This window comes from Adiantum capillus-veneris, chromosome 7 (genome assembly GCF_014529385.1).
Source record: "Adiantum capillus-veneris isolate H3 chromosome 7, ASM1452938v2, whole genome shotgun sequence".
Taxonomy (NCBI): domain Eukaryota; kingdom Viridiplantae; phylum Streptophyta; class Polypodiopsida; order Polypodiales; family Pteridaceae; genus Adiantum; species Adiantum capillus-veneris.
The window spans coordinates 128,391,199-128,412,483 of NC_140937.1; the positions used below are offsets into that span (position 1 = coordinate 128,391,199).

Genomic DNA, 21,285 nt, shown 5'->3' on the forward strand with positions numbered 1-21,285 from the left:
ACTTAATTTTTAAAGCAGTAGTCACTCAAAATGTGCAAGCGTAGATGAATTAAATCAAACAGAAAAGAATTACTACAGTTTCGTGCTCCTTTACCAAATTTAGCTTATATGTGTTGCTTACTGAAGCGTAGGTTAAAGTCGCATTGAATGGTGAGAATGTATCATGTATCATGGGAGCGGGAATGCTTGTGCTAAAAGAAAGTCACACTGAATGGTTTGGTCACCCTTAGAAAATGAGCCTTGTACATTTTTTTTTAATAGCAAAACTCACAATTGTGAGTAGATTATATTGAACAGCCCAAAAAATTACAAGGTCTTGTCATGCTCTTGTTGAGCCATAACATCATCCCGGGACTATAATTACATCTTAAGGATGCTGGTCACTGGTCACTCATGAATCATGAGCCCTTGGTTGTGCAAGAGCTCGATCTCGCTGGGTCTTCTAAAATTGTTTCCATTCTACATCTAGGCCTATCGCTCGCCCGCTCGCTCGCTCGTCATATCCAGTGGGGACCAACGGAAAAATATGCATTAAACTACTCTCGCCGCGGGACCAGGCAAGTGCAGGCTTCCATCAACTTCAGGGGTGTGAGCTGCTTGCGCAAAAACTCGAGCTCTGACGTGCGTAAGAGCATAGGAGCAGTAGTTAAGAAGTAAAGCCAGATCGGAGTGGCTGCGTACATTGGAGGGCTCCCTACTTGTCGACGAGTCTTTGAAGTTTGCACGGATTGCCGGCTCGTGGGCGAGGCCACCCGTGCATTCTCTGATTGTGGGCGATCCACTCCTCTCTGTTGAGCCTCTCGTATAACCCATTTTGAACTCTGCATTTTCAGACCGTGGGTAGCTCTTTTGTTCGCGGGAAACATCTGCAGGTCCAATGGGCGAGCCTACCGATGAGGAGAGTGTGCAGCCGCAGGATCTATTAGAGCGACTCAAGGACTATGGTCAGGAGCATTGCCTTGACTTCTGGAAAGACCTTTCGACAGAAGAAAGAGGCCTACTTCTCAAGAATTTGGAGGTTGGACACACACACACACACACACACACAGAGAGAGAGACTGTTCTTGTTCGGATTAAAATAGAAGACGTATCTCTGCTCTTGAGAATGGCATTTGTTTTATTCAAAATGGTCGATGCAACTGTCAAAATTTGTTGGCTGCTATGTTGGTCAAAGTTTTTGCTTTCATTTTACATCACCTCATAAAGCTCCCTTTTTCCCTTAATCATTAATTCTCAGCCCTTTCCTGATATGGTTTCTCCCAGAAACTGTAGTTAGCAGAGTTCATTTAATTTGGAGAGTTTTTGCAAATTTAGGATTCTCCATTGCCTGCATTATTGAAGTGTCTGCAATAGGCATGTTTTGTTAATGGAGTGTGGAAATGGGAAAACAACTGTATGCTTTCTGGTCGTACCGATCATTGTTATGGTCACAATTTGGCACAGTTGAAGAAATAAGGATTGATCAAGTCTCTAGTTTTTCTTGTAAAATAATTTAAAAAAGTGAAATTGTATTGCGGGTTCACTACGTTGTGAGCATCTTTTGTTTTTGTCTCCTGCTTAGTTATTCAATTATGAGTTATGAATAGAGCTCCTTTCTGAATGTCGGAAACTGGGCTTTTACTGAGAGAGGAATGCTTCAGTATTCAGTGTCAGCATTGTAGTGTCATCAACTTGTTGGTTCATGCACCACATGCATAATGTATTGGTCTCTGTCATTGGATCTGGTACTGTCAGCACTTGGAAAGGATGCCATAAGTTCAGAAATTAACTCACAGTGGAAGGGTTGATTGAAAGCAGATTCTTGATCTTCCTCGCATAGATCGCATCATAAAAAAATCCCTGTATGCTCAAGGTACATCCTTGAAGCTCCTTCTGGTTGGTTACACTGCTGCATCATTCTGAAGCAGCAAGAGGTCCTGAAACTATCTGATTCTGACAATGCAGCTTTGTTGTTGGTACAGATTTGCGATCACTTTCAAGCATAGAACCTGTGCCTGATGCCAACATCTCAACACTCGAGCATAGGACTCTAGAGCAGCGGGAGAAATGGTGGAACAGTGGGCTAAAGGCCATTGCAGATGGAAAGCTGGCGGTTCTTCTTCTGTCAGGGGGACAGGTTTGCCTTTGAAGTTTTTTGTTTGCACTTTTGAAACACTATGGTTCTGTTGCACTCGGGCATAGTAATCAAATCATAGATCCTATAGAGGGTAGTTATCGAGATTCTTAATCATAGCTTTTGGCTGTTAGGTTTAGAGATATGAGCGAGCAATGAGAGGGCCTTGCGATGAAGAAGTGTACAACATGGAGGTGCCAAAAAGTGTGTGCTTTGGGAATCGTTAGTCCTATTATGGACGTCTGGAGTTTCTTTTCTGGCAATCTGGCCACTCCTAATATCAATGACATCTATCTTGGGTCTGAAAAACTAGAGACTGAAGCTGGTTACTCAGATTCATATTCTGCCAACAACTAATAACCAGTGTAATTTCATGTTTGTGGTTAATTTGGTAGTTGAACATGTGGCCTCCTTGAATCTTGATTATTGCAGAATTGCCTCTCTCTGTGTGTGTGTGTGTGTGTGTGTGTGTGCATGCATATATGATCTCTCTTCGAAGGACAACATGGTTTATTTATCATGCTCAAACAAACTACACCGAAACATAGCTGACAGTAGATGACTAGGCCATAGGAAGCTGGCAAGAGGTGACACAAACTGCACAAGAGCCCGTAAAATTGAAAGCACTTGATATATATGTGGGTAATTTCAACTTACATAAACTGACAAACTATATCAGTGAAAAATGCCCTCTCAAAGCAAAAGACTAGAAAGGGAGATAATTCCAGAAGGTTTTGAAAGATAGGCACCCATGAACAACTTATTACGGTTTTACTCGTATGGCCATGCAGGCTTCACAGTGTGAAGTTTTCGTCCAAATTACGACCAGCTATATTGTGTTAATTCTTCTATCTTTTGTGGTGCATATGCCTTATGAGCTAGGCTTATCAGCTACCTTATTATTGTATTAATCTAATGCTTCTCTTAGTGCTAGGCTTCATTATGGCTGAGTCTGCCCTGTGTCTGTAGAGTTCTGATATAAATCAATACGCAGATCTTTGTATTATTGTATGCTCGTGTGTGTATGTGTGTGTGGTGTGGGAGCATATATTGGCACCTAGTAACCTGACTTGTGGATGACTACCTTGAGTCTATACCTTGCACTTTCCTTTGAAAATTGAAGGTGAATCTGGGCTTATCCTAGATTCATCGATGCATAACTTTTTGGTCGAATAGCTGACATGCAGACATGACATTGTGAAGTTTTTGGTCGAATAGTTGACATGCAGACGTGACATTGTGAAGTTTTTGTCCAGGTTACAACTAGTTGATAGTGTGGCAATTCTCTCTATGTTCTGCAGTGCATATGGCATATCAGCTACCTTATAAATAATTTTTCCTATTAATTGCTTCTCATAGTGCTAGGCTTCATTATGGCTTGGTTTGTCATGCATCTCTAGAGCTAGGATAGAAACTCAGTACTCGATTCTTTGTATTGATGTATGCTCATGTGGGTGTGTGGCATGGGGGTGTGGGAGCATATATTAGTACCAGTTCTACACCCACCATTTCGTAGGATTTAGTCAGTACTATGCCTAATGGAGCTGACTTGGTGGATGACTACCATGAGTCTATACCTTGCACTTTCCTTTGAAGGTGATTCTGGGCATATCCTAGATTCATCTAGGTATATTATTCGTTTTAGTGCCTTTCAACTCACTTCACAAGGGACGGTCGTTCCCACTGCTCACGCTCACACACAAAATCTCTCCTTTCTCTCACGTGCTCCCCTATCTCTCTCGTCCTTTCCTTCTCACCTCCTAGTCCCCGCTTTCCATTGTGGTAGCCACCATGTGTCCATTTAGCCCTCATTAGTATTAAGGGCCCTTGAAAATCATAGGGGCTGCATGTGGCATCAAGCAGGGTCCCTCCTTGTGGAAGAAAGCAAGGCACTTGCTTCACTCCTTTCACCCACTTGAAGGAGTACGAGCGGAAGTGCGACGCGAGAGAGAGTGCGAGAAGAAGAGCACAACGATATGGTGAACTCGCTCTACTGTAATGTGTAGAGCATAGTGAGTTCTTATTAGGTTTTTACAAAAGAATATGTGTACATACCTGGCGGCCCGCCCACTTACCTGGGCGACCACATTGGGCTTTATACCCCAACAACCTCCCACTATATACACCCGTTTGTCACGTATGAAATAACCTGCAAGCATATTGTCAAGCTCGTCCCAAGTTTGTATGCTCATAGCATATACCAAACGTGGGGAATCGCAATGCAAGATGCAGAAATAGAAGCCTTGCTTCACATAAGTTCGTCAAATGGATTGAGCTATCAAATGTCAGCTATTATCAAACCCTGCTTGATCAAAGCAACCTTTGCTTGACAAGTTGGAGTGAAAATTCATGTGGTGGTCGACATGGAATTCAGCTCATAGTTGTGGATGTCCATTATGCTTCATATACCTATATTGCCTAGCAAGCTACAATGGCTTCGACATACTTATGTATCCAATGCATAAAGAGATAGGGATCCATGTCCCTGGAACCTTGGTTGTATACCCCTTTTAGAATCGACCTTGTCGAGTAGGATACCATCTAAAAAACATAAAATGCAAGCTTTTTGGGGGGATTTGTTATTACAGGTAAGGCACAAGAAAAATCTGGCTCTTCTTCCCATTGAAACTTTTGATTTTGTCTCAACAACACAATAGTTGGTGGCTCCCAACAAGTTGGTGGTTTTCAATTTTGTAGGTCTCTCAGTCTCAGACAGCTGGCGAACAAATTATTTGGTTCATCATCATATGCATCTAGGTGTATAATAGCAGTCATATGCTATTTAGTGAGATCTTCTTGCTGCCTACAACAAAAAAACCAGCCTTAGTAGCATCTTGGAATTAAGTGTTTCAACTAAACGTTCTCGGCCCCACCAAACCGTGCTCCCTACATTTGTAATTGGCTATGATTGTCAATTGCTTGCAAAAGCCATGTAGTAGCACATATCTATATCCTAACTCTTGTTCCCCTTTTATCTTCCCATATTAAATGATCGTTTTAATATGAGAAAATCAACATTCCTACTCCTCGAAGAGTAGATTATGGAGTCCTTCTTTGCCCCGCATAATGAGAAGCATTAGATTCATACATAACTTTCTTATTGTATGGGTGAGTAACACATAGCCTATTGCCGTTTGGAAGATAACCATCCTCTGAGGTGAATGGTTCTTTTTTTTCTTCCCTAATGCAAAGTCTGTAGTTACGTACTTAAAGTCTCGGGGTCAGTAGCATACTCATCTATAATAAAAGATAGATCATTGTGAGTTGCTATAGACACCACATTTACCCTTGGCCGTTGTGAAAGTGCATCGACCACTTGATTGTGCTTGCCAACAATGTGAGCAATATGAAATTTAATTGCAAAAGAACTCTTTGTAGCTTTCAGGTATCTCAATATTCCTTTCACTGCCTCCCAATGTTTCTTGCCTGGGTTTCACATGTATCGACTTACTACTCCCACTGCAAATGCAATGTCTGGGCGAGTAGCAATCATTGCATACATCAAACTATCCACTGCAGACGCATATGGAATCTTATCCATTTCAACCTATTCTTCCTCAGACACAGGACAATCTTGTTTGCTAAGTTTCACATATGGTGGCAATGGAACACTCAATGCCTTTCCCTTCTCCATATTGAAACGTTGCAAAACCTTGTCAATATACTCTGTTTGAGATAACCAAATCAACTTCTTTGATCTGTCTCTCTCAATGCGCATACCAAGTATATGGCTTGCCTCACCCATGTCTTTCATGTCAAACGATTTTGCCATCTTTGACTTCAAAGCTGAAATTTCTTCCAAGTGCTTGCCAGCAATCAACATGTCATCCACATACAAAATAAGGATCAGCCAACTGCCATCCTTAGCCTTCTTTGTATATAGACAGTGATCGAACTCACTACGTTTGTAGCCTTGAGAAAGCATAAACTTGTGGAATTTATGGTACCATGCCCTCGGTGATTGTTTTAAGCCATAAAGACTCTTTAACAACTGGCATACCCAATCTTCCTTGCCTTTCTCAACAAACTCTTCTGGCTGCTGCATGTAAATTTCCACGTCTAAATCACCATGCAAGAACGCTGTCTTGACATCCATTTGGTGCAACACCAAATCTAGTATGGCAACCAATGCAAGAAAGCATCTCCATGTAGTCATCTTGACCACCGGAGAGAAGACTTCATCAAAGTCAATGCCGTTTTCTTGCTGAAAGCCCTTGGCAACAAGCTTTGCTTTGTACTTTGGCTGACTATCATGAGCGGTGATCTTATACTTGTAAACCCATTTACAAGGTAGAGCTTTTTTGCCCCGTGGTAATTTAACTAGCTTCCATGTCTGGTTTTTATGCAGAGCTGTCATCTCTGACTGCATGGCCAATTGCCAATTCCCGGAGTTCTTCATTTGCACTGCTTCCTTGTAACATGAAGGCTCATTGCAATCAGTCAACATGACATAGTTCATAGATGGAACAAACCTATTAGGAGGTCGCGTGACACGTCCAAATCTACGCACACTAGGTGGCTCAGGCTCAGCCACAACCTGTGGTTCCACTCTATCCTGTCCTTGCTCCTCTTGAGACTTGACAGTATGTCTTGCACGTGCAGGTCCATCTTCTTGGAAGACAACTCTTCTAATCTCCTCAACCCTCTCTGGTTTAGAATGATATTTGGATTCATTAAAGTGAACATCATTGCTGCGGACAACCTTTCTGGATTCGGGATCCCAAAGTCTGTACCCCATCTCACCAGAATTACCATAGCCTAGAAAGATGCACTTTCTACTCTTTGGCTCAAGTTTGTTCCTAAATTCCTTTGGAACGTGAGTATATGCTCACAGCCAACAGAGCTGTTGATACAGCTTCAGCCCAAAACCCATTTGGCAGCTGTGCATTAGACAACATACTTCTGACCTTCTCTTGTATGGTCCTATTCATCCTCTCAGCAACACCATTTTGAGGAGGATTGTAAGGAGCAGTAAGTTCACGTTTTATACCTTTTGACTCACAAAAGTCCTGAAAGGCCTTTGAAACATACTCTCCACCATTGTCAGTGCGTAAGCATTTAAGCTTCTTGCCACTCTGATTCTCCACAAGTGTCACAAACGTTTTGAAAACTCTAAACGCTTCATCCTTGTGCTTGAGAAAGTAAACCCATACTTTCCTCGAGTAATCATCTATAAATGTCATAAAGTAAGAAGCTCCCCCTAGAGATAGGTTAGGCATAGGTCCACACAAATCACTATGAACAAGTGCCAACTGTGTATCTCTTCTACTGCTTCTATGCTTATGTGGCTACTGTGTTTGCTTACCATACAGACAATGTTCACAGAATTCAAAATCATTAAATGAAAAGCCAGGCAAATAACCAGAACGAGACAAGATTTCCATTCCCTTCTTGGACATATGTCCTAACCGGCTATGCCACAAAGAAACGTTCGGCTGCTCGGCTACATTGATTACATTTTTAGAGACATTTGATACATAAATCATGTAAAGTCCTCCAGACTTTACTCCATGTGCTACTGTCATAGAACCCTTGGATATCTTCCACATGTTCTGTCCAAAAGTGGTGATGTAGCCAGCATCATCAAGTAAACCTGTGCTGATCAAGCTCTTTGTAATTGCGGGAACATGTCTCACATTCTTCAGCGTGAAAGAAGAGCCATTCTGAAACTTCAATTTAACATCTCCAACAACTAAGATCTCACATGTCTGCCCATTGCATAGCCGAACATGATCTTTAGTGGTCACATAAGAGGTAAACCACTCCTTGTTTGGAGACACATGAAGTGATGCCCCTGAGTCTATAATCCAGTCACTCAGTGCATTTCCATCAGATGCTGTAAGAAGAGTTGAGTCCATTGTATTCTTCAAGAAGTAGATGTCTCCTGACACTAGACTGTCATCCTTTGCAACAGTGTTTGTCACATTTATTTCTTGAATCTTCACTTAGGACATGTTCTTCTCACCATGGTCTTCAGCTTTCTCTTTGCCTTTTTTTGCTTTCCATTCTCTGCAGTCTCTTTTCATGTGACCCTTTTTGCCACAATGGTAGCATTCTATGTCACTCTTGCCTTTAGCACTGCGGGACTTGCTACGAGACTGATTCCTCTTTCCACCTTTGTACTTTTCTTTGGTCCTTCCCTTGACAACTAAGGCTGTTCCTTTGCCTTTGTCCATTGTCTTTCTATTGGTTTCTTCAGTAAGCAGACTTCCTTCTACACCTGCTATGTTCAAACCATCTGGAGGTGCAGAATTACTCAAAGCTGTGCGAAAAGTGTCCCAACTTTCCGGCAATGTGATCAACAGGAACATAGCTCTAACAGGTTCATCAAACTTGACACTTTGAGTTGACAACTGACTATAGATTGTGTTGAATTCATTCAGATGATTGGACATAGGTGTCCCTTCTTTCATCTTCAAGTCAACAAGCTTCTTAAGCCAGTATACCTGTGAAGCTGCACTCTGCTTCTCAGAAAGATCACTCAGCTTTAACCATGCTTGATAAGCCGACATCTCGTCTGCTACATTGAAGTAAACGCTTTCTGCCAAAGTCAGTATAATGGTAGAAAGTGCCAATTCATCCATTTCGCTCCATTCATCTTCGTCCATATCTTCTGGTTTTATCCCTATGAGCTTTATAGGTTTTATCTGCTTCTTTTGTACCAACACGTGCCAAATCTGCTTCTTCCACAATGGGAAATTGGTTCCATCCAGCTTCTTGATATTGTAAAGAGCAGTGTCCTGTGATCCAGCCATAGCTACGCTTCACAGTGGTTTACTTTCCTGGGAAAAATTTGGCAGAGTTTCCCGTGTAAACTGACCTCTGAACCAATATCAACCTGTCAAATGAACCAAAAAAGCTTCAGATTCTGCATAAATTTCGGCAGAGTCTCCTTTGTAAAATGGCTCTGGTGTACTAAAAAAACAGACCAAAAAACAGCTCAAAAACACTGTCTCTCTGACACTGTAAGCTGCGGGTAAACCTGTCCTGCACCTGTACTGTCTCTGACTGTCCTGTCACTGTCCTGTAAGCATAGACTGCGACAATGCCTCAACGGCAGTAAAGCAAAGATGCAATCCCAACTGTCTAACTCACAGTCAATACATCCTAGCTGCCTATCTAAGGGTGCTCGAGGGATCGCTCCAAGACCTGTATCACCGAAAGGATCTCAACATTCGAGAATCCCCCAGCTCAATAAAACCTCACTCGACCCTCAACAAAGGCTGCAGTAAATCTGACAGTACATAGACGTCCCACAAAGTCATACATCCACAAATTTCCCACTGTATGCTGTAACCGCTGCGGCGGTTGTTTGCTGCGTGACTCACAGCCAGCAAACCCTCAACAAACATACATCATCTCTGACAATACATCCCATGTGGAAGTACCTGCAATGTCAGGATGAAATCTGGAATATCAAGCAGCAAACACAAGCTACCTGATGAACTAGTGGATGTCGCCTACAGACTGTGTGTAGATGCGCCCGTGTCGTATGTGACGCCTCCAAGAACTGTGAGCCGTCCTTCGATGTGTAGACAGCCACAAATCAACACTTTGGGAGTGTCGATATCCTCAGCACCTGTAGTCGTAGGCCGAAAACCCCAAATTTGCAGAGTCGGATCTGCACCCGCCGAGACCACGTAGTCGAAAATGGCCTGCGCAGACCTTTGTCGAAGCCGAACGGTGGCCGAGATGACCTCAGAATGAAATTCTGAGAACACCAAGCCCTTCGGGCTTACCCACAGGATTTGGGGCCGTGTCTTCGCCTGTCGAATTTCACTCCAATCTGAGCTGGTGACTCTAGCCTCCTGCAGTGCTGCCCCGAGCCTCGATCTGAGCTCCGATACCAGTTGAAGGAGTACGAGCGGAAGTGCGACGCGAGAGAGAGAGAGTGCGAGAAGAAGAGCACAACGATATGGTGAACTCGCTCTACTGTAATGTGTAGAGCATAGTGAGTTCTTATTAGGTTTTTACAAAAGAATATGTGTACATACTTGGCGGCCCGCCCACTTACCTGGGCGACCACATTGGGCTCTATAACCCAACACCACTTTCCTCTCATTGCATTCACACACACACACACACACACACCTAGATTATGCACACTTATGCACTTGTGCACATATAGACGTCGGCTTGTATTGTAGCATCATACTTGCTCCAAATTATCCCTTAGCGAAGTAGTCACAAATGGAGGACTTGGCTCGGTCCTATCTGAGGGACCTTTGGTGAAGCCCTCTCGACCATCACCAGAGAGTTCACCATTCAAAGTTCTCTTTGTTGGAAATATGCAAGAATGCACATGAAGATGGAGAAGCTCAAAAGTGCACAATGCATGAAGTAGTATTAGTGAGTGTGCTAATACTAAATAGCAAGATAAGGCTTGCTCTAGAATGATGGACATATATACATTCCGGAGGAGAAAAATGGTAAACCTCCTAGTGAGGGAAAAAGTACTCCGGTGGTGTGAAGTGTGTTCACAAACATACTACCATAATATAGTAACGAATCCCCATGGGGAGTGATTCATTGATATTGCTCTGGCAGCCCATTGTCAATGGCCCATGTATCAATTAAACGCCATATCAGTCTTTCTAAATGGCGATTTAGAGGAGGTGTATATGGAGCAACCTCTCCGTTTCTCAGTTCCATGATCGGGCGACAAGGTTTACAAACTGCGGAAGGCTCTTGATGGCCTGAAGCAAGCTCCTCATGCTTGGTACCAGGAGGGAAATAATTTCTTCTTGTGACATTCTTTTCAAGTTTCATCGTTCTTTTGCAGATCTTGTTTTATATCTTTCAAAGAGGAAGGTTTGGTGACACTTGTTGTCCCCTACGTGGATGATCTTGTTATCACAGGTAGCCATGTCAAGCATACGCTGGATGATGGAGACCTGCCCAAGGAATTTGAGATGACAGAAAGTGGTTTACTATATTATTTCCTTGGACTGGAGATTTGGCAGATAAGAGGGGGAAATCTTTCTCTCTTAGCAACGTTATGCCCAGGAATTGGCTTTTGGCATGACCAACTTTAAGCCTATCTCTAATTCCATGGATCCCAACCAGAAGAAGTCCCAATCAGAAGATGTAGCTGATGCTACAAAGTATCGGAAACTAGTCGGCTCTTTTATTTGGTGCTGGGCACATCGACTTAAATACTACACAGTCTTGCTTCATTAGCTTCTGTTCTCTGTGTCTTGTTTTTTTTGTTTTGCTGCAAGTGTGTTAGCCCCCTTTTAGTTGACGAGTTTAGACTTTTTGACCTTATGAAGGTATACACATTGACACAATACGATTCCATTAGGCATAGGAAATGTTGTAATGCCAGGCCGAGATAATGAGCAAATATTCAGAAGCATTGGCCTCACTTATGGGAAATTTTATCTAGTCAGTACTTTGCCTAGTGGGACTGATCGTCATATTGTCTTGTGGATGTCTTCCATGAATTTGTACCTTGCACTTTTGTTCAAGGGAATTTGGTCTTTTCCTAGATTTATGTTTTTTGGTAGAATGATAAAAACTTTTAACGTTGCAAGAAGAAAACCATATCAAAGTGGTTTAAGTATCTTCAGGGTGGCGGCATTATTCAAAACAAGCAGTGACTAAAGCCTCTCAATTTGATATGTTTCCATTTTTTTTCCAGGGTACTCGTCTTGGATCTTCAGATCCCAAAGGTTGTTTCAGTAAGTTTACAGTCAACCACCTGTTTCATGCAGTTCTGATTCTGCAGTACCCCCTTAACACAGCTGTGATTGGTTTAGAGGTCATTTTTTGACATGCATGCTTTATGGTCCACTAACTCCCTAAATTAAATATTAACGGAGACGAAACACGGAAAGTAAGGAAGAACAAAAAAGAAGTTTTGACATCATTTCTTCTTAATATTTGGTTGATTGAAGAAGAACAGTAAATGTGACATTCTTGTCTGCCAGGCATTGGGTTACCATCAGGAAAGTCTTTGTTTCAGCTGCAAGCTGAGCGCATCTTACGGGTTCAGACTTTGGCATCATTGTCGACATCAAATGGTATGTGTGAATTCTTTGAGAGTAAGTATTTACTTTCGGAAGAAGCGTTAAGCTCGGAGCATGCAATTTTACAGGCAGAAAAGTTCAAATAGCTTGGTATATCATGACAAGTCCATTCACAAGTGAGGCAACCCAACAATTCTTTGAAAGACATAAGTACTTTGGCCTGGAACAAGAACAGGCACTCTCTCCATTTTAGCCTTTGCAACTTGCGACAATTAAAGTATTTGTTTTGCTCCCCTTGTAATGGAACTTGAGTTTATGTTAGTCAGCTGTTTATTGTGCCACAGGTTACTTTCTTTGAGCAGGGAACACTACCTTGTATTTCTAAGCAAGGCAAATTCATTTTGGAGACACCATTTCAGGTAAAGGATGAAACATGTGAGTCATGATTGGAAATTTGGGACACATGAGGTGTGGATTAACAGGAAAAAGCTGAACTTCCTTTGTTGCTGGATGTTCTAACACATGCACAGGGCAATGAGTTCCTCTGACCACCCAGCCTAGTCTCAGCTCTTCTACCTTTAAGTTTTTCACAATAATAAAGATTCTTGTTTTTGCAATCTGAACCTGTGTTAGAATCATTTTGTGTAAAACAAAATTCAGCAGGCTCCTGCAAGTCAGAAGGTTCCAACTTCAAATGGTGTGTATATTGTCATTTGAACAAAACCCTATTTGTCCATCTTTATGTTTGGTCTCCTACCGGTGCCTGTCTTTTGTCTAGTCCCTTCCCCATATCTCGGTCCATCTTAATTAGCTGGTTCTCTTTTACTTATGGAGCACTCAGACTCTCCCTTCCCCACGTCAATACCCTGTCCAACCTGCTAGGTATTGTATTTCTCTCCTTTCAGCAATTTACGACTGTTTACATGCTGATAACTTTACCTTGGTTGTACGGGAAAACGCATTGTTTGGAGTTTTCAAAACTATTGTCAAGTTGATAACACCATTTTTTTTTTTCATTTGTTGATTATCTTAGGTTACAGGATACACTCAAGTTCACATTATGCTTTGCAAGGAATATTTTTCCTTATTTTGTTTATGAAATATACAGGTTTCTAGAGCTCCGGATGGAAATGGTGGGGTCTATGCAGGTACAATGAACAAATCAGTCTTCCCATGTCTTCATATTGCAAAGTTACTCTCACGGAAAATATTGATGGATTGTATTTCAAACCCTTTATGTTGGAGTATCTAATGAAACAGCTTTGACCTGTAGTAATTACTGTGCATGAACTTAAAAGCTTGTGATATGCATCAGCTATAGATTGGGGGGAGTGACACGTGCCTAGTGGCCAAATCCTTTCATAAAATGTGGTTGATATTGTTGCATGATTCCTACTCATGCGATTAGAGGGTATAGCAGTTCTTAAAGGTATGGAAGCTAGAGGGAGCTTGTTAAGAGCATTGCATTTGTGTGATACCTAATCATTGCCACGTCCCTTATCCGATATACATGATAAAGAGTGTAGGCATAGAAGGCTTATGAGGTACGCGCTTCTGTGCAAAGGCTGTGGATCATGAGATACTTTTCAGGATCTCGCTCCAACGTTTTTAATTGCCAGACCATGCGGTCCATAGCCTCGTAGACCTTGCCAATGGGCGTCATGCCATCCACCACTCTCAAACTGAGGGTCTCCAAGTCCTCCCAAAACTGCACCTCATTTGACCTTTTCCTACAATATCCCTTTGCTTAAGGAGAGAACATGGACTTATCACTGGTAAATATTGGCAGGCCTCACTTTGATTATCAATCAAGTGGTAGAGCATAAAGAAGTAAGGCGAAACATATCTCATAGTACTACAGGAGAACGTTACTCTGACTTCTTGGAAACTTGCAGCAACAAAGAGCGTGTTTGATGATGAAACATTTGTGAAGCTTTGTGAATTAGAGGTTCAAGCCGTTCAAGAGGTTATCGAGACAACACACCCAACAAAAGGAATTATTATAAGTGGATACATGGTCTACTCAAAGATTATAGAAAATGTATGTACTGTGTGTGTGCGGGCCCGTGCGCACGTCTGAATCTAATTACGTGTATAAGATTGATACACAAGTGTGTGTGCAAGGCATATTGCATGAGAAACTTTTAATGAGCATGCTGCCTCATGAGAAACTTGTGCTGTGCAGCTTTGAAGGTTTCAAATTGTCTGGATGACATGGCAACTAGAGGCATCAAATATGTGGACTGCTTTAGTGTGGACAATGCTATGGTAATGATTCTGTCTGTCGTGCAGGTTTAGCATGACCTTTATTCCTGATTGTCACCTTCAAAAATGCTCACTGTTTGCCTTTGCAGGTTCGAGTAGCAGATCCGCTTTTCCTAGGTTATGTCATGGAGAGGGGTGCATCTTGCGCTGCAAAAGTAGTAAAAAAGGTAGTCCCAAATGTACAGACTACTAACTTGCTTTATAAACTACATAGCAAGGAAATAAAGCGCCAGAAACTCTGTCTTAGAAGCTTTCGGCACATGAAGTTTGTAAGTTGAAGTTTTATTATTGGCTTGGTGCATAAATGACAATAACACCTCTACTCACGCCAAAAGACCAAGTGCCCACTGACAATTTTTGCACTATTATATATATTGCGAACCTCCAGCACAGAAGGCTATTGATTTAGGGTACCTCCTTGTAGGAGAACGTATGGACTTGCAGATTTTGATATGATTAGCTACACAAAGGAAGCTTGTGAAGCTTGTTCAGGCTAGGATTATAAGCCACATCCACATCTAGTTTCTGCTTTAACACCCACATCCTGTGGATGTTCTCCTTCCATTATAAAATTGGCAGGCCTGATGATGGAATTTGCTAGTTCACTTTACGGCTTTGAACAACGCTTGACAGTTGAAGCAGCTGATCGCAAGCGCACCATGCTCGTACCATAAAATTGGCAGGCCTGATGATGGAATTTGCTAGTTCACTTTAGGGCTTTGAACAACGCTTAACAATTGAAGCAGCTGACTGCAAGTGCACCATGCTCCTACCATTCGACACCTTGGTCCATCCCTCTCTCTTCTAGAGACAACGATGGCCTTGCTCATTTTTTGCGCTTCTTATCTCCACCCTCCTCAACATTTCCGTGATGCACAGGAAGAGCAAAGATTATATTGTGCAAAGTCGCCATGATTCTCCTTATCTCACTAAATGTGCTTTGAAGACTCATCTCCACTGTTCCAGCTTGTAATGAGTTATTTTCAATTGCATCTGCTCAATTTGAAATGCAATGAACTTTAGGCTCTGTTTATGCGGATTTTATTGGGGGTTTTTGACCTTTAAATGCTTGCCCTAACTGAAGGAGTTCCATTTCATTGGCGGAGACGGGGACAGCTGGCCCTGGCCTCTTATTTTGGAGTCGTTTGCGCTTGGGGAATTGACGTGCAAGGTTGTGAAGACAATCATGCTAGTGGTTTGAGGCGCGAAAGGTGTTTCTCTTATTGCTATTGCTGCTTTGTTGACTTTGCAAACAATAATTTGAGACTCTGCTGCGTGTGTAATCAGTGAGGAGGTTACAGGATAACTGGGTCCTTGTGGAGATACTGTCCAGTATTGGTGCCTAACATGAGACAGTGATAGGCGGAGTACGAGCCCCAGGTTTAGCTAGTGGTACCGTTGAAGTAAAGGAGGGATGTCCGCTTGTCACATAATTTGGGCTTTACATAGACAAGGTCTGAGAAAATATCGAGAGGAGATGGCGGGAACTATGCTAGCTGAAATGTTGATACCAATATTGTTTGTGTGGATGTCACGTGCACATCTAACCCTATGTGCATGTGGACAAGCTACTTCAGGTCTAGGGTTCATGTCAACTTAGGAAGTGTTCTGGCACCTTTGTGAGCCTGTGCGCAGGCCGTGCATGTCCAGGCACTTAGAGTAGTTGCATATCCTCTGGTGGCACACAACATGATCATCAACATGACATTCAGTACCCATCATGAGCATTTTACAGTGCACAGAACCCATTTTGCCTATTTACTCATTCCTCACTTATTATTTAATAAGTGACTTTGTTGGAAAAGTGAGTAGGGCAAATTTGCTAAGCTACTTTAAAAGAAACCTAGCGCTAGCACTTTCTGGCAGAAGAGGTAGAAGAAGTTCCAGTAACTTGCAGTGCACCTTCTCAACAAGACCGGTAGAGAACCTAGCTTTTTTCTTGTCAACAGAAGCAGAACAGCCCGGCGTTTCTAGTTTGCAGTTTCCCTAGAGTTTTCTATACAAGATTCAGCCCAGCGTTTCCATCAGCAGCAGATTGAGCCTCACATTTTTCAGTTTGCAGATTTAGCTTAGCGTTTGCAGATTCCGGCGTCAGGTCAGCCCAAGCACATCAGTGTTTTCAATTTCCAGCACTTAGACACCGCAGATTCAGCCGTTAGCCTCGCAGATCTCACCTACCCGCAGCAGATCCTTGCCGTACCGTTAGATTAGTTAGCGTTTTCAGATTCAGCCCGCTGTCCGCAGATTTCAGTATCTGCATTTTCAGCGCATCGTCGTTGCGTCGTCGCCATCGCCGTCCTCGCCGACACAGTATCGGTATTCAAGAGAGAGTCAGCAGTTAGCAGATTTCAGCTTTTCAGCCCTAGCGTTTTCAGATATCAGCCCGTCCTCGTCGCCGTCATCATTGTCGTCGACATCGTCGGCAAGTCCATTAAATCTAGACCATTGTACCAGATTTGTGCAATCAATAGCATAGACCTCTCTCGCCATAGAGAGGGGGGCCCTTGGAGGAGGGTTTGAGAACTGTCTGGTGTCGTATCTCTCTCTCTCTCTCTCTCTCTCTCTCTCTCAGTCTCAGCACCTTCATTCAGAGTGTCATTCACTTTGTTTGTGATCATTGCACTCTCTTACTAAAGGAACGGAAGGCTTTCCCTTCCGTAAGTAAAAGGAACCCTCGAGCAGAGTTCGGAGCACTCATCTTGAGCAAGATCAACATTCACTTGTGCTGCACCTTACATTGGTATCAGAGCTTTGGCAGTGTTCTGTATCTCACTCAAGGAAAGAAACACAAGAATTTTTTTGCTTGTTGCGGTCACACGTAACCCAAGTCCACTTGGGCATGTCGATTCCTAATTGTGTTTTTGAAGAGTGAGAGGTAACCCAGCTTCCCCTTGTTCCCCTTTTCACTCATTGAGAGCGGACTGTGCACTTAGCGGCCGGCCAATCGACGTGAGGTGGGAAAGAGCAACTTTGGTGTGAGCGCAAGGCCGCCAAGGGGTGTGCCCACACGGAAGAGTCGAGCTCGGGTAAGAGAAAAGCCTTCTCAAACACCGATCACAAGCTAAGGAACGCAAGAACCTCAAGACCCTCAAGAACTCAAGAACCTCAAGAACCCAAGAACCTCAAGAACCCAAGTTCCTCGAGAACTGAAGTACCCAAGTTCTTAGTGTATGGTCATTACCCCGAAGCGGAATGGATACTTTGCGTGAAGGTGATGAGCATGGAGGTGGTGGTGAAGAATTTTCCCCAACAGGAGGATTTTTTTCCGACCCTCCCCATGATGAGCGCAAAGAGGCATTCCTTTATGGGTTGGACGAGTATATCAAGTTTGATGTCGAAGTACTCGATCCCGTGGATCTCGACAAGGCGGTAGTGATTGCTCTCGCACAGGAGATGAAACACAACAAGGAAAGCCTAAGGAGAACACGTCTTCTCACAATACCTCTTAGACTCCTCAGAAGCCACAAAACGGTGAGAACGGTAACTCTTCTAGCCAATCTTCCTCTAATCCTTCGAAAAAGAACTCTCAAAATGAATCTAAGGGTAAAGCTAAAGTACTTGCTAAACCTAAGCTCACCCCGGATGAAAAAGCCGCACAAGGAATTTTAGGAGGATACATAACACCAGAAGAACAAATCATTTATTCTAAGGAAGGTCGATGTTATCAATGTCACGTCAAGGGTCATATAAAGAACACATGTAATTTTAGGAGGATACATAACACCAGAAGAACAAATCATTTATTCTAAGGAAGGTCGATGTTATCAATGTCACGTCAAGGGTCATATAAAGAACACATGTCCTAAGAACCCATCCAACGAACCTAAAGAACCCATATGGCATAGAACCCACATCCTCTGTTAATGCCATAAATGAGAGTTTCTCATGATCATCTTGTTGATGAGTCTCTCATGAAGTGTTATGGTCATGTGAATGGTATACGCATGGTGATGTTGTTTGATTTTGGAAGTATGCATGATGTGATTGGTGACTCTTTTGTAGACAGAGCCTGCTTAGAGGTTATCAAGATATCTCCTCTCGAGGTGTCGGGCTTCGCTCCCGGTATGGACTCTCTATTACACGAGAGTGTCTTGATGTATTATTCATTGTTCTGGGAGTGGCCTTCCGTCGGAATTTGTTATGTCTTCTCTTTCAGGATCAGATATGATTTTGGGCATTAGATGGTTTCATGAGCATAACCCTCTCATTGATTGGCTAGACAATACTCTTACTCTAAATGCCAAAAGTGACTCTCCCACCATTCGTGGTGAGAAAGTTGTTCATTCTTTACCTCTCATATCTAATGTGCAGGCGAAGCTTGAAAAGAAACAAAAGAAGGAGACTCTCTCAGTCTTTTCTTCTCCAAAGCACAACACACATGTTTTGCATGATAAAGATGTGATTGTTCATAAGGATGATGGTTTAGATGATGATTTTTCTAGTGAAGCTAACCTCATTGCAAATACTATCAATCACGTAGAACCGATCTTGGCTCTCGAGTCGAGGTACAAGGAACCCACTCAGGAAGTATTGTGTGTTTGCATGATTAGTCAGCACGCATTGTTCGAGTGTTTCATTCGTGACGGTTTCTTTGTATTTTCGTCACCGTCTTTATGTGTTCCCTTTCCACAGGCATGCCGTATTGTACAATGCACATGATTCACTAATGGATGAGCACGGATGTATGCGGATCACTCTTGAAAAGGAAAACATTTGCATTCAAGGAGTTTACATTGTTTACTGATTGTCCATTTTGTCAATCGCTTTTACATGTCTCTTCCTTGGCATGACACAGTCTTAGAAAGAGCACAAGCAAGGTTGTCCATCAAGCATCGGCATTTCCGTTGAGATTTGCCATAGTTGATAGGTTTAAGTTGCAAGGTCAAGATTCGATCTCACTTGTTGCGTGTGTTTGGTGAACGGGGTGGCACTCTGTCACTTTGTTCATCTGCATTACATGCACAGTCATTTAGGAAGAATAGTCTTTTTCTAGTTACTCTACGTGGAATGGGTATGATTATGATTTTGTGTTGGAAATGGTTTTAGGAATTTTCCTCCTCGGAGATTCTTGAAGAAGGCGGACCTACGTCCATAGACGCAGTTGGAGCATTGATGCCTCCACAGATCACTTTGTGTCGCTTTCGGCACGGCCCAAAGAAGCAAGCATTGCTGACCTTCATGAAGTTCAAGTATCGCACGACCCACACATCAGAGTGGGCCGGCAAAAGGTTCTTCGCAGGATTGGCGCACTCTTTCGACGCCATGCAACTCGGTACCAGTACCTCACTTTGAAAAGGAGGGGATGTCACGTGCACATCTAACCCTATGTGCATGTGTAGAGGCTACTTCAAGTCTAGGGTTCAGGTCAGCTTAGGAAGTGTTCTGGCACCTTTGTGAGCCTGTGCGCAGGCCGTGCATGTCCAGGCACTTAGAGTAGTTGCATAACCTCTGGTTGCACACAGCATGATCATCAGCATGACCCATCATGAGCATTTTACAGTGCACAGAACCCATTTTCCCTATTTACTCATTTCTCACTTATTATTTAATAAGTGACTTTGTTGAAAAAGTGAGTAGGGCAAATTTGCTAAGCTACTATAAAAGAAACCTAGCGCTAGCACTTTCTAGCAGAAGAAGTTCCAGTAATTTGCACTGCACCTTCTCAGCAAGACCGGCGGAGAACCTAGCGTTTTCAGCCAACAGAAGCAGAATAGCATGACGTTTCCAGTTTGCAGTTTCCCTAGCGTTTTCTGTACCAGATTCAGCCTAGCGTTTTCCATCAGCAGCAGATTGAGCCTGGCGTTTTTCAGTTTGCAGACTTAGCTTAGCGTTTGAAGATTCCGGCATCAGGTCAGCCCAAGCACATTAGCGTTTTCAGTTTCCAGCACTTAGACACCGCAGATTCAGCCGTTAGCCTCGCAGATCTCACCTACCGCAGCAGATCGTCGTCGTACCGTTAGATCAGCCAGCGTTTTCAGATTCAGCCCGCTGTCCGCAGATTTCAGCATCTGTGTTTTCAGCGCATCGTCGTTGCATTGTCACAATCGCCGTTCTCGTTGACACAGTATCAATATTAAGCAGAGAGTGAGCGGTTAGCAGATTTCAGCTTTTCAGCCCTAGCGTTTTCAGATTTCAGCCCGTCCTCGTCCTCGTCCTCGTCCTCGTCGTCGTCATCGTTGTCGTCGACATCGTCGGCAAGTCTATTGCATCTAGACCATTGTACTAGATTTGTGCAATCAATAGCATAGACCTCTCTCGCCATAGAGAGGGGGGCCCTTGGAGGAGGGTTTGAGAACCGTCTGGTGTCGTATTCTTCTCTCTCTCTCTGTGTGTGTGTGTGTGTGTGTGTCTCAGCACCTTCATTCACAATGTCATTCACTTTGTTTGTGATCATTGCACTCTCTCACTAAAGGAACGGAAGGCTCTTTCTTTCATAAGTAAAAGGAACCCTTGAGCACAATTGGGAGCACTCATCTTGAGCAAGATCAACATTCACTTCCGCTGCACCTTACAGCGGATGACAAACTTACCGACGGGACTATAGGGACATATGAATCCATCACAAAGACATTTTTCACAGGCAGAGATCTCAAACCAAACCTTCAAAGACCAAAATTATGTTCTCAACACCTCAGCTACATGGGCGACGAGATCTGAATGTTAGTTCATTTTTGGTGCAGAGCTAGTAGAGTTTGTAAGGAGAGTGTATATCAGGTAATTCTTGTTGCTCGAAGGGTAACAATTTTCTTGAGAAAAGTGTAGACCTACAGAGGCATATGCAACACTTGGGTGCTTTGGATAGGCTATGTTTCCATGTACTACAATTACTTGTTACAATTGCCTACATGTTTAGCCTCTGAAGACGCAGAGGGTTAGGGATCCCCGAGCCCAACCCTAGCCAACCTGCAGATCTCGGTCAAGGGCCTAAACCCTAGC

At 43.0% G+C, this 21,285-nt stretch overlaps 1 protein-coding gene across 1 annotated transcript in view; it reads left to right on the forward strand.

Moving 5' to 3' along the window:
• The first annotated feature begins 456 nt into the window (after positions 1 to 456).
• LOC147454601 (UDP-N-acetylglucosamine diphosphorylase 2-like) overlaps positions 457 to 21,285 on the forward strand; it is a 69,052-nt gene continuing 48,223 nt past the window's right edge. The window contains exons 1-10 of the mRNA XM_086516497.1: positions 457 to 1,018; positions 1,798 to 1,852; positions 1,962 to 2,116; positions 11,757 to 11,796; positions 12,046 to 12,138; positions 12,213 to 12,319; positions 12,429 to 12,503; positions 13,193 to 13,232; positions 14,270 to 14,352; positions 14,439 to 14,516. Of these exons, the coding sequence (XP_086372623.1) occupies positions 878 to 1,018; positions 1,798 to 1,852; positions 1,962 to 2,116; positions 11,757 to 11,796; positions 12,046 to 12,138; positions 12,213 to 12,319; positions 12,429 to 12,503; positions 13,193 to 13,232; positions 14,270 to 14,352; positions 14,439 to 14,516 (867 nt within the window). The 5' untranslated portion in view covers positions 457 to 877. The remainder of the gene's footprint in view (positions 1,019 to 1,797; positions 1,853 to 1,961; positions 2,117 to 11,756; positions 11,797 to 12,045; positions 12,139 to 12,212; positions 12,320 to 12,428; positions 12,504 to 13,192; positions 13,233 to 14,269; positions 14,353 to 14,438; positions 14,517 to 21,285) is intronic.